The 16943-nt window shown below is 42.3% G+C and overlaps 1 protein-coding gene across 1 annotated transcript in view; it reads right to left on the reverse strand.

The window, feature by feature from the left end:
- The window catches only part of LOC128106966 (RB1-inducible coiled-coil protein 1-like), a 129439-nt gene that overhangs the window by 96578 nt on the left and 15918 nt on the right, over positions 1-16943 (reverse strand). The window contains exons 5-7 of the mRNA XM_052732333.1: positions 5854-5984; positions 5036-5219; positions 3605-3659 (exon numbers count right to left, since the gene is read on the reverse strand). Of these exons, the coding sequence (XP_052588293.1) occupies positions 3605-3659; positions 5036-5219; positions 5854-5984 (370 nt within the window). The remainder of the gene's footprint in view (positions 1-3604; positions 3660-5035; positions 5220-5853; positions 5985-16943) is intronic.

Genomic DNA, 16943 nt, shown 5'->3' on the forward strand with positions numbered 1-16943 from the left:
TCTGAATTAAAGGTGTGACTTCCTACATCAAAGATCTACACTAGAAATAAATATACCTACTTCAAATGAAGCAGAAATGGCCCATAGGTCTGTCCTGTATTTCTGGTTGTTAGTTGACCTTAGATGTAGTCACATTGACAACCAAGAACAGCCATCACAGTTGTATTCTCCACTTCACTGATACTCATGAGCAAATGACTTAGAGAGTGAAAGGAAGCAGTGATGATGATCAAACATCACACCTGCATCACTTGTAGATCTCATGTCATGATGATGTTCAGTGGCCTTTTTATGGCCATGGATGGCTAAAATAGGATGAAATGCCAGTCTGTGGTTTCTTGGGTAGGACGGATCAACTAGAAACCCAGTTACAAAAGAATCCAGTCTCTCTATAATTGAAGATATGAAATCAAATAATTATGTTATGTCTGGCAGGAACTGTGTTGGAAAAGGGTCCAAGAGGCAGAAAATGGTTACTCTTTAAAGAAATAGGAAGAAAGCAAACACTGGACCTGTCAGAAAGAGTGCGGTGTCAGAAGGAGACTGTGAATTTAGACTTGAACTCCTCCAGGCCACATCTTGCTTACTCCATGCATTCTGAGAAAGGAAAAACTCCTACTGAAGATAGGAGAACCCTGGGAAGACATCTGTGGAGTCTTCATTGTAAACAACAGCTAGTAGCCTCCTATTGTTAAATGATTTATTAAGATTTGAAGTCTCTCTGGTGGTCAAAGAGTCAGGATTTGGAGACAGCAGCAACAGGAAACCAATCATACCCCAGAGTTAAATCATGTTACAGAGCTCACCACTGACACTAGCATGATGAACATGCCTACTACAGTGTGTGCCACCAAGAATACTGGGTTTGTGCCTGGTGCTGCTTTAGAAGCTTTCAACATCTATGGCTCTGAAAATGGGATACAGCCTTCCACAAATCATCAAGCAGAAGGGGCCTCATCCACTTCTTTAGAACATAAGCTTATAAGGAATAGGGCTTCTGATGGAAACTCCTCCACCAAAACACTGCAAGGATGGTCAAAGGTGCTGGCAGCCAACAGCCACAACCCATGTCCACCCTGCAGCCTCCAGAAGGGGCTTCAATAGCCAAGTTTACCAACTTTTCCTTTGTGGCTTGAGTGATTGTCACTCATTTTAAAGAGAGTTACATTTTCCAACATACATTCTTTGAAATTATTCTTCATACATTTGAAACTTCACTTTAGACATAGAATTCTATTCATAGAGGGTCTATTTTTTTGCAGTAGCCTGAAGTTAATGTTTTCCCCTTTATGGCTTGCTATAATGGCTAATCATTGCTGTCTACTTGACAAGTAGTTGAGGTTTGACTTCTTCAGACTAGTTTGTAGGTATGCTTCTTTGGCATTTTCTTGATTGCTAACTGAGGGAGCAGGTCTCAGTCCTCTGTAGGTAGTGGCATCCCCATGCATGAGAGGGTGGGCCATAGAAGAAAGGTACCTGAGCAGAGCAGTGAGCAGTGTTCCTGTGTGGTTTCAAGCCCCTGCCTTGGGATCTTGCCTTGGCTTCCCTTGATGATGGACTGTAACCTGTGAGGTGAATAAACACTTTACTTTCCCAGATTGAATTTTGGACTTTTATCAGAACAACAGAAAGCTAACTAGAACATTTGACATATTCTCTGAGCATACTCTGATAATCCATCAATTTCTATGTTGCCTGTAGCCTCTTTTTTCACCAATTACAAAGTTTGGGAACACTGTATCTGTTGCAATATCCATACTACCAATCTCATCCACTGCTTACATAACTCTACTAAAGTGGTTTTTTTTTTTTATTATCATATGACATATTTCTCTCTAATATGGCATGTTTCCCTACTTTTCTCTCTTTAAAAGTACCTTTGATGTTCCTGCCTTTTCTACTTTATAAATTATCCTTTGCCGCATAATAGTGCATTTATTGTTAGATTATGAAGTTCCACAGAAAAGGGTGATTTATTGTACTCACATTTCCTTATTCAAGATTTATTGCATTAGTATTATCAATTTAGCCAAAATGACCTTTTCTATTACCTACTTATCCACCAAGCTTTAAAAACCTCCATTCATCTAAGTCTTGAAGTTCTCTCAGAACATCAGCTTTAAGGGTCTTGAATATATTTAGATTTCTCTTGGGTACTTCATAGCTGTTTTATTAATAGTGTCTTTAAAAGTATGCTATTCAAATGTCTAATGTGTTTTAAGCCTATTGTGAGTGGAATTTTTTCCCTGATTTCTTTCTCAGTTTGTTTGTCATTGGTATACAGGAAGGCCACTGACTACTCTGTGTTAGTTTTGCTCTCTTCCACCTTTATGAATGTGTTTATCAGCCTTAAGGGACTTCTGAAAATTTTTAGTTTTATTTGTTTAGAATCATATCATCTGCAAATAAGGCATTCTGACTTCCCCCTTTTCTATTTGTATCCTCTTTATCTACTTCAGTTGTCTTATTGCTCTAGCTAAGAATTCAAGTACTATATTGAATAGGAGCGGAAAGAGTGAATATCCATTTCTTGTTTTCTATTTAGCATGATGTTACCATGGGCTTCTTATACAAGGACTTTATTATGTTTAAATATATCCTCTATATCCCTAGATTCTCCAAGACTTTCATCATCAATGGAGGTTGGATTTTGACAAAGGCCATTTTTTTCCATATAATCAAATGGCACACACAAAAAGTCAGAGACACACACAAGTACATGTATGCACATATACTTGCACACTGTAATGCGCTAAAATGTTCAATTCTAATAAAAGGAGCCATCACCAGGAATACTATTGAGAAGAAGATTAACTTTCGTTGGATGAGAAATGAATACAGTGGGCATGAGAGATAGGCACAGTACTTTCTCAATAAATTTAGTCTCCATCATCATTAAAAATATTTCATGAGTAATTTCAGAGAAAAACACATGTGAGTTTACACATTCACACACACAAACACACACTTGCACTTTTAAGCACCCATACTCCCAACACACATACAAGCACTTACCCATAGAAGGTCATATACAGAAACCAAAGGAACATTAATGTCCAAATAATAGCCATCATTCACACACATACAGTGGTTCACCCACACAGATAGACAGAAATGCACAACACACACACACACACACACACACACACACACACACACACACACACACACACACAGACACACACACACACACACACACAGACACACACACACACACACACACACACACACACACTTCCTGAACCTAGGATGGCCAACGAGAGGACTGCTGCCTTGCAGCACCTTTTCTGATGCAGGGGGAGGTCATGGGTCTTCTCTGCTGTGTACAAGGCTCTTAGACTCAGTCAGGCTCTGCTACCCTGGCCTGCACTCACTTTTCCTTCCATGAACTTTATACATCCCAAAACTCACTGATCTCACAGGTTCCAAATCAACTCATCATAATCTCTTCACTAAACTTACCATGGCTCCTCCAGGAAGACCTGGATAGCTCAAGTGAAAGAGAGTAACCCATGGTCAACACCCAGGAAGTTGTCAAAAGACTACAGTGCATATGATATGAATGCAGACCCAATGTCAGTCAGAAAGAGGCCAGTGACATCACCTGCAGTGCTTTTCAGGAACACAGCACTCTGCACAACTATGAGAGGGAATCTGTTCTAAGACACAGCCACGCACAGGATATAGTCAGCAACACAATGTCAGCAAAGAGATGGACTGTGGGATTCCGTGGTGTGAAGCCAATGAGACAAACAAGGCATTTCCTGTGGTGTTAGCACAGTGTAGTGAAAGGGAAGAAGTCTAGTTTTTATTTTTAAAATAGCTGTATTGTTTGATTTTTGTTATTTATTAGAAAACACATGTATACCAAAGCAATAAAAATGTATAAACACAAGAGAAAGCTCCTCCCTCCTTTTTCTTTCTGAGCAATTGAAACTTGTGACAATTAGATGAGACAAAACAAGACAGACGGTCCCTTTGGGGACAGGAGACCCAAAGAGTGCTGATCAGCCAGATTAGCCCAAACAGAAAATTTCAGGTTCAGTGAATGACCTTGGTTCAAGGTACCAAGAGACTAAGCAACAGATGACAACATGGGATTTCATTATGTAGTCTCTAAACACACCCACAAGTGTATACATTTACACATGCCTGCATAGATCACACAGACCACAGAAATCAAAAGAGAGCAGAAAAAAAGAAGAGGACATCTTATGGAGTGAACAGTTGAGTTTAGATTATGCACATGAGATCTTTCACAGAGACCTGCAAACAGCTATCCTTCCCTTGGGGACTAAAAATGCCTAGGAGAGAGCACAAAGTTTAATCAAACTATGTTGAGATGATTGGAAAAAATGTTCTCTTGGAGCCTCAAATCTGTCACTCCAACCCTTAGGCTGTCAAAGTCCTCCCACATCTATGGTCATTCAGTCAGCTCCAGACTGGAAACTCCAGGATGGGAGAACTGTCCAGCACCACCCACAGAAAACAGGCTGACAGGCTGATACTCAGGCTTCTGACAGTATGGACCAAGAGTTAACCTAAGGGAAGAGAACACATTGGGATGTAGGAAGAAAGGAGAAGACCATGTGCCACGCTAAAAGTTGACAATGAAAAACATTCACTTGGCATTGGCCTAGGGCTCTAGTCCTTGCAAGCTGCTTCCTACTTATGATCTCACATGACCCCGGAATGCAAATGAGCCACAGGCCACTGACCTAATCAATGAGAGTTCTGTGGTACTCTCCAAGTATCTCCCTGCATAACAGATTCCTAATATAATGACATGTAGGTGTGTGATATGTGACTGATCCATCTCTCTGAATGTACTGCAGCTTCCAGCAGAGCAGGAGCGTTTGTTTGCCAATCATCCAGTATCTAGTAAGAGGCTCACTCTACAGGAAGACTTGTGAATGATCACAGAAATGAACAATTGGATGGTATGGAGTTGGGATTCTGGATGGGTGGGTGGATGGTTACATGGGAGTCTCTATGTTTATGGTTGGACAGTTGGACAGCCTGCCCCTCAGCCTACCTGCTGCTGCTCAGCACAGGGGTCACAGATCTTCTCATGGGCCTCTTTCAAAAGCTTCTTCACCTCCTCACAGGTCTTTTGCAGTTCAATCTGCTCCTTCCACAGCTGTGTGTTCTGGAGTCTCAATACATGTACATTCCTCTTTAGCTGAGAACACTCTCGTAGGACCCGGCCATTGAGGTAACTAAACAATCACCAAAACATGGTGAGCCAAAGCAAGCCTCCATTTGCCTTCCCTACCTCCATGAAAAGTCGGAGGCCTGCAGACAGCACATGAATGGAGCTCTTAGTAGCCAAGCCAGCATCACTCAAATGCAGGCTGAATCTAGAGAAAAACCAAATTCCACAGATTCAAACTACTTCTGAAAATCCTGGTACCAAAAGGGATCCTGTGCCTCTAAGAAGAGGGTGCAGCCCACACCTGTTCTTGACTGTTCAAGCCTTGGGAAAGCATCAGCAGGTAGAGGACAAATACTCTCTGAGGTGGGCAGAAGTCCTAACAGGTATAAATTCTGTCTACAGATCCCAAGCAAAATCAGATTACTGGAGCCCCTGCCAGGGCCCAGAGGACCTGGGCTGCCAGACATCCTCTTATGCTGCAAATCATTTTTCTGTTAAGGGCTCCTGAGTTTGGTTGGACTATGATGGGAGTCCTCAGTGTTTTTTCACACTTAGCAAAACTGAGTCCAAGAGGCACAAATCAAAGGTCCAAAGGCAGGCAACTGGCTCAGAGACAGACAGGCTAGAACCAGAGCCTCACTTTGGGTCAAGGACAAAGAAGGGCAGAAACAGTCCCTCCCAAGCTATTGGGCACTTACCTAAAGGATTCAGTCTCCTCAATCAGCCCCTTGCACTTGTCCAAGGCATCACTAATCTCCATGGGTATTTTCTGGAGGGCCGACATCACCTGCTTGTGTTCCATTTCAAGCATCTCAAGCTCAAAATTCAGCTTGTGGTAGGCATGGCCCCAGGAGAAAAGAACCCCATGAACACAGGCCACAAGGACAATATGAACGAGGTTGTGTCAAGGACTACTCCAGCCCAGTGGAAGCCACAACCTGGCATTTAAACAATGGGACTTCCTGGTGCTTATTAAACATCCTATCCTGTGCTCAGAACATAACAGCCAGAAGGTTTAAGGGGAGGAAGCCACAGCTGAATGAGCACCCTCAGTGGGCTGGGAGCTATAGATAAGTGCTCTAAGAAGTTCCCAGGAATCTGTGCCACATATCTGGACACACAAGAAACCTATGATAACATTTCTCCTGTTTTCAGAACAGGGACTCTCATTCTGGGTGCCTATAGCCACACAGAGACCAAGAGCACACAATCAGTGTTTCCAGGGAGGAGCCCCACTTCACGATAGTTTTATAAAGTGCACAGGTGATTCTAATGTTCTACCAAGGTGAGCACAGTGACCAGGAGGTGTGCTGTTCAAAGTGGGGTTCCCTTGCTTCAACAGTACCATCACCTGAACTAAGTTAAGTCGCCAGACCCTGTCACATTCCCAGACTCTCAGGAACACACACACACACACACACACACACACACACACACACACACACACACACCCCACATGAAATCAGGATGCCCAAGAAATATTGGGATGCAACATTGTCACAGAGAATAAGAAGACCAGAAAGGAGCAGTGATGAGCTCCAGGCCTTCCAGCCACACCCTGAGATGGATGAATGGACCAGGCCCCTCCAGCTGCTGCCAGGAGTTTTCAGTACACAGTCATCTGCTGGTCAAGTACAAAGACTCACCACAAACTCACAGAACCTAGTATCTCCCACAAGCCAACACCTGTCAAGGCATCTTGAAATGCATGTTGAGAGCTCACACATTACTGCCCCTATCCCCAGACTGTGATTCAGGCCACAGGCTCTGGTGTTCATTTGGAGGAAGCAGAACAGCCTTTGTCCCCAGCTCACTCCTAACCAGGTTTCAAGTTCTGGATCTTGACTCCACTCAGGAAAATTAGTTTAGGCAGCAGGACACCCTGAGTTTCAGCCTCCTGTTCCTCAGGAAACCTGGGCTTGATACTGTGGTGTCAAGATGGTCAGCAGAGAACTGGGCATAATGACTACCTGTTGTTCAAATCCTTGTTTGTGTAATTGGCCAGGATTCCACGCAGCTCATTTCTCTCACATTCCATGTCATGTAACCGAATGGTGAGTTTCTCTAGTTTTTTTCATCTCCTGCTCCTGCTCAGTGAAGTTGGAGAGTTGGGATGGTACCTCCCCAGTAGTCCCTGCAGGTAGATAAAGACAAATTAACTTGTACTCTTGAATGGCATAGGACCAGGAGAGTCCATGCTGAGTCCCAAGAAGAAGCCTAAAGAAGAGAAAATTCTAGGAACCCAGTGAAGCTTCGGAACAGCAGGGCAGCTATCCTCAAACTGGGGCCCCTGAGCTCTGTCTCTTTCCTCAACTGTGGTGGTATTTTGTTCCCCAAAATATTGTACACCCTAATAACTTGTCTGGGGTCAGAGGCACAACAGTCACTAGATACAAAGGCTAGAAAATGGTGGCACTCACACCTTTAGTCCTAGCACTCAAGAGGTAGAAATCTTTCTGGATCTCTGTGAGTTCAAGGCCACATTGGAAACGGCCAGGCATGGTGACACACGCCTTTAATCCCAGAAAGCCAGCCTTTAATCCCAGGGAGTGGTGGTAGAAAGCAGAAAGGTATATAAGGCACGAGGACCAGAAACTAGAAGCATTTGGCTGGTTAAGCTTTCAGGCTCCTAAAGCACAGATCAGAGCCATTCGGATATGAGGACACAGAGGCTTCCAGTCTGAGGAAACAAGACCAGCTGAGAAGTTGGCCAGGTGAGGTTAGCTGTGGCTTGTTCTGTCTCTCTGACCATCCAGCATTTCACCCCAAGAACAGGCCTCAGTTTTGATTTTATTAATAAGAACTACTAAGATTCATGCTAGAATCAACCACTGTGATTAATCATGTGCCTCACTCCCTAGTGCAGCCCGAACTGGTCCTGGAAGGCATAAGCTAGCCCAGCCAAGTAGAATTGGAGGACAGTGTCAGGTCATATCTGATGTGATGCAAGTAAGTCCTGTTGTCCCTAGTCCTAGGACCAAGTCCTGATCACATGTGTCCAGGACCAAAGCATCTGTATATCTGCTGTGTGGACAAAGGGGGTTTCCCTCCCTTCCTATTGGCATCAGATTTCCATGGAAACTGAAGGAATCCACTAGGATGAAGTGCACCAACACCCTACCCAGAGAGGGACAGCTCAGGGGTCCATCTGTTTCTCCCAATCCTCTTTCTCACTCAGAATGAATTGAAGGAATTCCCAGAAAAGCAGCTCCAGCATGAACAATTCATGGCTCTCCTAAACTAACCTTCAGAAACTATTGACTCTGGGTCTGCTCTTTAGAAAGCCAGAGAAGCTGGACTGGCCCATTACTACCCAGAAACTCCCAGCTGCTGAGCTACCCTATTAGATATCCCAGCTCAAGTTCTCCTCCTCCAGGAAGCTTCTTGTCCCCTGCTCAGGACTCACTCTGCCTTCCCCAGAACCATCTATTTCTCCAGGTATTACACTGAGACCAAAGGCCATATTCCTTCTGCCTCTCTCTGGTTTCTCCATGTTCTCCATTCTCTCTCCCAAGCAGCCTGCTCAGTCTTGCCAACATGTCTATGGGAACTGAAGGAATAACCCACAGACACTGGTGTTGCCACAACACTGGTGACATCACACATTACCAAGGATTCTCCAGGATAGAACAGCATCTCCATAGCAAGGACGATTAGGGTCACCTCCAGCAGCCCTCACTTATCCACTAACTATCTCTTCTTCAGTTCACCAAAAGTCATGTTGTCATTCCCAGGGGCCTTCTCAGAAACACTAGGAAAGACCTTCAGCACCTCCTCCTTACAAAGCCAGAGATCTTTCTGATTCACTAAATATTTTCACTACTTCATGTATGGGAAGTTGAAGACTCACTTCAAAACACATACCAGGCAATGACTGTCCCCTTCTTGAGATCTCTAATCAATAACATGAGAAATAAAGATTGCTAGGGAATTAAGTCAGAATGGTGGGAAGGAAAGAACGATCCCCTGATGTCAACAAGAACATTGTGGAGGATCCACAAGGCTGTTTTAGTATGTGGATATGGTGGGAGGTTGTGGGTGTCCTGTCAGAACAAAGAAATGTCCCTTAGTTAATGAGAAAAATTTCCCTGAATCATCAGCACAATAAATTCTAGCCAACATGATATTAGCAAATGTGTGATCAACTAGTGACATGTCAGGCTGGATGATAAGAACTGGGACTCTCCAGGTGAGCCCTGGGACACAAGAGCAAACACTCCCAGGAAGAGTGATGGTCCATTCCTGCACTCAACTGTGAGGAAACATGAATGACTAGTGAGAGGCCAGACAAAGCTATGGAAGGACAAATGTATCACAGTCATGGGGACAGTATTTAGTGTGTCACTGTTATGTTGCGCCACCAAGTGCTACACAAAGACTAATGAGTCCTTCATCTGGAGCCACCTGTGACAAATCACATGACCTTAGGAAGGAAAGGGGGGCACAGTCAGCTTAAAGAATACTCATCGGAGCATGTGAAAGGCAGGCAAAGGACACAAGAGACATATGAGGGGTCCTTTGCCCGAGACCTTTCCCAGAGCCATCTTCACACTTGTGAATTTCCTGGCAGTCCTGAAATGGGGAGCTAGCACCATGTTCAGCCTGGATTGCAAATTCTTCAGAAGACTGGACTGTGGATTCAGAAGTGTACTTGGTGGACCCAAGAACAAATGATGATGTGGGGTAAACTATGTCCATTCAGATGTTATATCACCCTGACATCCAAGTTAGACAAACTTAAGTATCTCAGTAATTTTGAAGTCTAGAAGTCAAAGCACAGTAACTGCCCTATGCACTACCTCATCTCAGTCAAACCTGACACACTGAAGGATACTCAGGATGTAACTGACAGATGAGTCTTTGTCCTAGCTGTTTCTCCAAGACCAGACTTGAGTCTCCCCCACTGTGAATGTCAGTTCTCCCATCTCTCTATAGCGAGGTGGATATCTCAGAAGTCAGCAGGTTTCCTCTGTCTCCCTAGACAATGTGACCCAGGGGACATCCTCCTAAGGCTTATTCACAGCTACAGAGAATGCACTGTAGCTTTAGAGCACTCAGCCAAGTGCTTTGAAAAACCAGGATCAAATTGCTACTGTCACACTCAGGTAGTATATGGATGCCCGCCTCACTTGCTCTATGTTTCAGACTCTCATGTTAATGGGGAAGCCATGAAGGGGCAGAACATGGTCATCAGTTCACAAAGCAGTCCTTAATGATAGTCCAAGACACCCAGAGCTGGCAGAATGAGGACAGTATCCGTCCAGGTCCACTGAATCTAACAGCTCTCAGGCTGAACTGCAGACCTGTGTGCCATCAACAGTTGGTAACTCAGAAACCACAGGGGTCATTTGAAGACAGCAGCACTTGGTGGATCCTGCCCTGCTGGTGGCTGTGATGTCAAGTATGAGAACCTCAGGATTGCCAGAGTACTCTCCTTTCCCTATTATTATTGGCACACAACTAAAGAACTCCAGTGTGTGGAGGAGGGAACACAGTTATGGTACAGAAATCTCATTAACTCCTCTGTGCCTCCTTCCCCACTCAGAGTGAAAGCAGATGGTACCCAGCAAAGCAGCTAAAGCCTTGTCAATTCCTGATTCTGCCAAACTAACCCTCATGGATCCTTGATCAGGGTCTGCTCTTTAGGAACCCAGAGCAGGATAGGCCTATTCCTTCCCACAAGTTCCCAGCTCTTGAGCCCTAGCTCTGGAAGGCTCAAGACCATCACATCCAGAAAGCTGGCCAGCCCTACTGGACTCACTGTGTCTTCCCCTGCACCAGAGATTTCTCCATGGTTTCCAGTGAGACCTAGGGCCTGCTTCTTTCTTCCTCGCTCTGGTCTCTCCACGCTGTGTATTCTCTCTCTCAACTAGATGCCTCAGTCTTGACCACATCTCTGTAGGTGAACCTTATAGCACTGAACTAATGTCCTAAGCTCACGGGGTGTTGTTACAACACTACTGACATCACAGGGGATTCCAAGAGCTCCCCAGGAAACAGTAGAATTCCAGAGAAGAGACTGCTGATGTCATGGGGCACAGCCATTGCTTCCTTGCTGATTCTTCCTCAAATGACCAGAAGCTGAGCTTTTTTTCCAGGAGTCTCTGCTGTGACACAGGGGAAGCCATTCAGCTCCTCCTCCTTCCAAAGCTAGAGATTTCTCTCTGCTTCATTAGAATCTTTTCACTACTTCACACATGAGGAGTTGAAAGCTCATTTATAAACACTGACAATAGTTGGCCCTTCCCATCCTATGGGGAGGCTACTCATTACCCCCACATTTCCCCAGAATACTCTTGAGTAGGAGCAGCTGGAAATATTACTTAGAAGTTTAGAGGTGGGAGAAACAGACAGAAAATACAGGATAACCTCCAGGGGGCCTGGCTGTCGCTGCACTAGGGTATTTAAAGGAAACCTAAGGGGTGGAGCAAAAGACCTCACCCCAGCACAGCCAAGTGCAGACTATCTCAGACACCTGCACTCAGGCCAGTGGTCCAATCATCCTCTCTATGCAGACCTGCTGGGTAAAGCCACTAGGAAACCTAAAAATGGGCTCCAATCCCATTCTAATATCCATACCCAATAATATGAGAAATAAAGCATGCCAAGAATTGGTCAGGATTATGTAGAGGAGGAGAGTTGAGTCTCCTGAAGTAAACAAGTGCCTAGAGAAGGGTAAGGTTAAGGGAAGGTGGCCATTGGGAATTTGTAAGTGAGCTGAGACTCTTATGAGACACAAACTGTTCTAGAATGTCCTCTCTACATGCCTGGTGTATTAGTCAGGGCTCTGTAGAGAAGTTATAAAATGAATCTCTCTATATATTGAAAAGGGATTTGTTATAATGACTTACAATCTGTACTCTGGCTAATCCAACAATGGATGGCTATAAATGGAAAATCCAAGAATCCAGTAGTTGCTCAGTCTACAAGTCTGGATGTGTCAGCTGTCTGCAGTCTATGCTGTAATCTCAAAATGTATGCTCTAATGAGAGTGAAGGAATGGATGTGCTAAGAAGGTGGAAGAAGCAGAGAAAGAGGAAAAGCTTCCTTCTTCCAGGTCCTTCTATAGACTTCCAGCAGAAAGCATGGTCCAGATTATATCTCAATTAAAGATCTGAATTAAAGGTGTGTCTTCCTACCTCTAAGATCTACACTAGAAATAGATCTACCTACTTCAAATGAAGCAAAAATGGCCCACAACTTTGCCCTCTATTTTCTGGGTGTTAGTTGACCATAGATGTAGTCACATTGACAACCAAGAATAGCCATCACAGGTGTATTCTCCTGTTCACTGATACTCATGAGCAAATGACTTAGAGAGTGAAAGCAAGGAGTGATGATGATCAAACATCACATCTCAAACACCTGTAGATCTCACATTATGATGATTTTCAGTGGCCTTTTTATGACCATGGATGGCTAAAATAGGATGAAATGCCAGTCTGTAGTTTCTTGGGTAGGAGGGATCGACTAGTAACCCAGTTACAAAAGAATCCAGTCTATCTCTATAATTGAAGATTTGGAACCAAATAATTATGTTATGTTTGGTAGAACTGTTTTGGAAAAGGGTCCAAGAGGCAGAAAATGAGTACTCCTTCCTTAAGGAAAAAGGAAGAAAGCAAACACACTGGACAGAAAGAGTGGGGTGTCAGAAGTAGCCTGTGAATTTGGACTTGAACTCCACCAGGCCACATCTTGCTTACTCCATGCATTCTGAGAAAGGAAAAAACTCCTACTAAAGATAGGAGAACCCTGGGAAGATGTCTGTGGGGTCTTCATTGTAAACAACAGCTAGTAGCCTCCTATTATTTTCTAAGCAAAAATGATTTACTAAGATTTGATGTTGCTCTGGTGGTCAAAGAGGCAGGATTTGGAGACAGCAGCAACAGGAAACAAATCATACCCCAGAGTTAAATCATGTTACAGAGCTCACCACTGACATTAGCGTGATGAGCATGCAGTGTTTGCCACCAAGAATATTGTCTTTGTGTCTAGTGCTGGTTTAGAAGTTTTCAAAATCTATGGCTCCGAAAATGGGATACAGCCTTCCCCAAATCATTAAGCAGAATGGGCTCATTCATTTCTTTAGAATATAAGCTTATAAGGGGCAGGAATTCTGATGGGAACTCCTCCACCAAAACACTGCAAGGATGGCCAAAAGAGCTGTCAACCATCAGCTACTCCCTATGTCTACCCTGCAGCCTCCAGAAGGGACTTCAATAGTCAAATTTACCAACTTTTCCTTTGTGGCTTGTGTGATTGTCACTCATTTTAAAGAGAGTTACATTTTCCAACATAAATACTTTGTAATTATTCTTCACACATCAAATTTTCACTTTGGGCATAGAATTCTATTCATAGAGGGTCTATTTTCTTTGCAGTAGGCTGAAGTTAATGTTTTCCCCTTTATGGCTTGCTGTGATGGCTAATCTTGGCTGTGTACTTGACATGTAGTTGAGGATTTGACTTCTTCAGACTAGCTTGCAGGCATGCTTCTTGGGCATTTTCTTGATTGCTAATCGATGGAGCAGGGCTCCATCCTCTGTGGGTAGTGGCATCCCCAGGCATGTGAGCCTGGCCATAGAGGAAAAGTAGCTGAGCAGAGCAGTAAACAGCATTCTCTGTGGTTTCAAGCCCCTGCTTTGGGATCATGCCTTGGCTTCCCTTGATGATGGACTGTAACCTGTGAGGTGAATAAACCCTTTACTTTCCCAGATTGACTTTTGGATATTTATTAGAGCTTCAGAAAGCTAACTAGGACATTTGACATATCCTCAGGGCATGCTCTGTTGGCCCATCCTTTTCATTGCGGCCTGTAGCCTCTTCTTTCACCAATTGCAAAGTTTGGGGACACTGCATCTGTTGCCATATCCAGTCTACCAATCTCACCCACTGCTTACATAACTCTACAAAATATTTTTTTATTTTTTTGTCAACATATGACGTATTTCTCTCTAATATGGCATGCTTCCCTAATTTTCCCTTTTAAAATGTACCTCTGGATGTTCCTGCACTTTCTGCTTTATTAATTATCCTTTGCCTTTAATAGTGCAGTTATTGTTAGATTATGAAGTTCCAAAGAAAATAGTGATTTTTTGTACTCACATTTTCTAATTCAAGATTTATTGAATTAGTATTATCAATTTAGCAAAATTGACCTTTTCTATTACCTACTTATCCACCAAGTTTTAAAACCCCCCATTCATTTCAGTCTTGAAGGTCTCTCAGAACATCAGCTCTAAGGGTCTTGAATATATTTAGATTTCTCTTGGGTACTCCATAGCTATTTTATTAATAGTGTCTTTAAAAGTATGCTAATCCAAATGTCTAATGTGTTTTAAGCCTATTGTGAGTGGAATTGTTTCCCTGATTTCTTTCTCAGTTTGTTTGTCATTGGTGTACAGGAAGGCCACTGAGTATTTTGCATTCTTCCACTTTTATGAATGTATTTATCAGCCTTAAGGGATTTCTAATAAATTATTAGTTTTATTTGTTTAGAATCATATCATCTGCAATAAGGACATTTTGAATTGCCTCTTTTCCATTGGTATCTTCTTTATCTACCTCAGTTGTCTTATTGCTCTAGCTAAGAGTTCAAGTACTGTATTGAATAGGGTTGGAAAGAGAGAATAACCATTTCTTGTTCCTGAATTTTTTGAAATTGTTTTGAGTTTTTTTTTCTATTTAGCATGATGTTACCATGGGCTTGTTGTACAATGACTTTGTTATGTTGAAATATATCCTCTATATACCTTGGTTCTCCAGGACTTTCATCATGAACGGAGGTTGGACTTCTACAAAGGCCCCTTTATTTAATACTCTGATGGTCATGTAGTTTCTGTCTTTTATTCCTTTTATGTGGTGGAATAAATATGTTGATTTATGTCAGTTGAATTATCCTTGCAGGTCTGGGGTGAAGATGATTTGATCATGGTGGGTGAATATTCTTTGATGTGATCCTGAACTTGATTTGCAAGTATTCTATTGAGAATTTGTGTGTATATGTTCATCATCATAATTGTCCTGTAATTCTATCTACCCATCCATCTATCTATCCATTATCTGTCTGTCTATCTATCTATCTATCTATCTATCTGTCTGTCTGTCTGTCTGTCTATCTATCTATCTATCTATCATTCTACCTATCTATTTATTTACTTTCTTACCTATCTATGTTTCTATCTGCCTCCCTCTCTCAACATCAGTGTGTTCCCGGCATAAAGAAGAATTTGGAAGAGATCCTTCATTTTTTATTTTATTGGATAATTTGAGGAGTTTAAGTTGTACTTCAAATGTCTGGTCAAATTCCACACTGATTTTGTCCTGCAATAGTCTTCTTTAAGTTAGGCAATTTTTAATTACTGTTTCCAAATCATTAATTAGTAAGGGACTATTTAAATTATTCTTGTTATCTTGACATAACTTTGGAGGATCACAGACATCTAGAAATTCATCAATATTTTAAAACACGTTTTCCAATTTGGTAGAATGAATATTCTTAAGGACTGAATCCCCCTCCGTGTCTCCTTTATCCTCCTGTGTTTTATTATTTTCATCCTCCTGTTCCTATTGGTTAATTTGGCTAAAGGTATGCCCATTTTGATAGTGTTTTCAAACAATGGACTCTTTGTTTTACTGTATCTTTATATTTTTCTGTTTATTTCACTGATTTCAGCCGTATTTAATGGGACATCTGTATCATACCCTTTCCACAAGGCTCAAAGACCATCATGAAAGATGAGGCAGAAAGATTGTAGGAGCCAGAGGTCATGGAAGACTAGAGCAAACAGTGTCTTCTGGCCATGACAGGACCACTGCACTCATGACCCACAGCACCTGTGGTCATTTATACAACATCAAGCCAGTCAACTTTCAAGCATAGAGTGGGAAGGGTATTTGAACCCCTACTCCTGACTGATGACCTACGGATGGACAATGACTTCTGGGAGAAGGAGAGTCAACTTTCTTCAAGAGTCTGCCACTGGAGTTATTAAAACATAATTTAATAATAAAGATACAAAGTTGGGCATCACAGAAGTGGGGACAGATTTGAGGTGAATTACTTGGAGTTGGGGGGTGAATATGATCAAAATGCAGTCTATGCAATTCTCAAAGAATAAGTAAAATACATTGAAGTATATTCATTAAATTATTAATGTAAAGAATGTATTATTATATAGGGATCTTTTATTAAATAACTTTAATGAATACTGTGAAATCCATTATGTTTCTCCACTTGTGGGTTCACCCAGGGAGCATTATCTATTCTGCTACTAATAGTGTTTTATTCCAAATGGCAGCCTACAAAATTGATAAAGGATTTTTTTGTTTTATTTTTTGAGACAGGGTTTCTCTGTGTATTTTTGGTGCATGTCCTGGATCTTGCTCTGTAGATCAGGCTGGCCTCAAACTCACAGAGATCCGCCTAGAGCTCTGACTCACTAGTGCTGGGATTAAGGCATACACCACTATCACAAGGCTGGGAAAGGGATTTTTTAATCAACTACATATACAATAGAAGGCTAATATCTAAAATATGTAAAGAGCTAAAAAAAGAACCCTGGATATCAGGAAAATGATGACACAATTAAACTTGAGTTACAGAAAAAACAGAGAATTTTCAGTAGAAGAAATTCTTGTGTCTGGGAAACAGTTTGAAAAAATGTTAAGTATCCTTAGTCATCAGGGCAATGCAAATCAAAACTATTGAGACTTCACATTACATGAGACAGAAGAGAGGAGATTAATAAAATAAACAACATCTAATGTTGGCCAGGATATGGAGTAT

Source organism: Peromyscus californicus, unplaced genomic scaffold (assembly GCF_007827085.1).
Source record: "Peromyscus californicus insignis strain IS unplaced genomic scaffold, ASM782708v3 Scaffold_12__1_contigs__length_115047231, whole genome shotgun sequence".
NCBI lineage: Eukaryota > Metazoa > Chordata > Mammalia > Rodentia > Cricetidae > Peromyscus > Peromyscus californicus.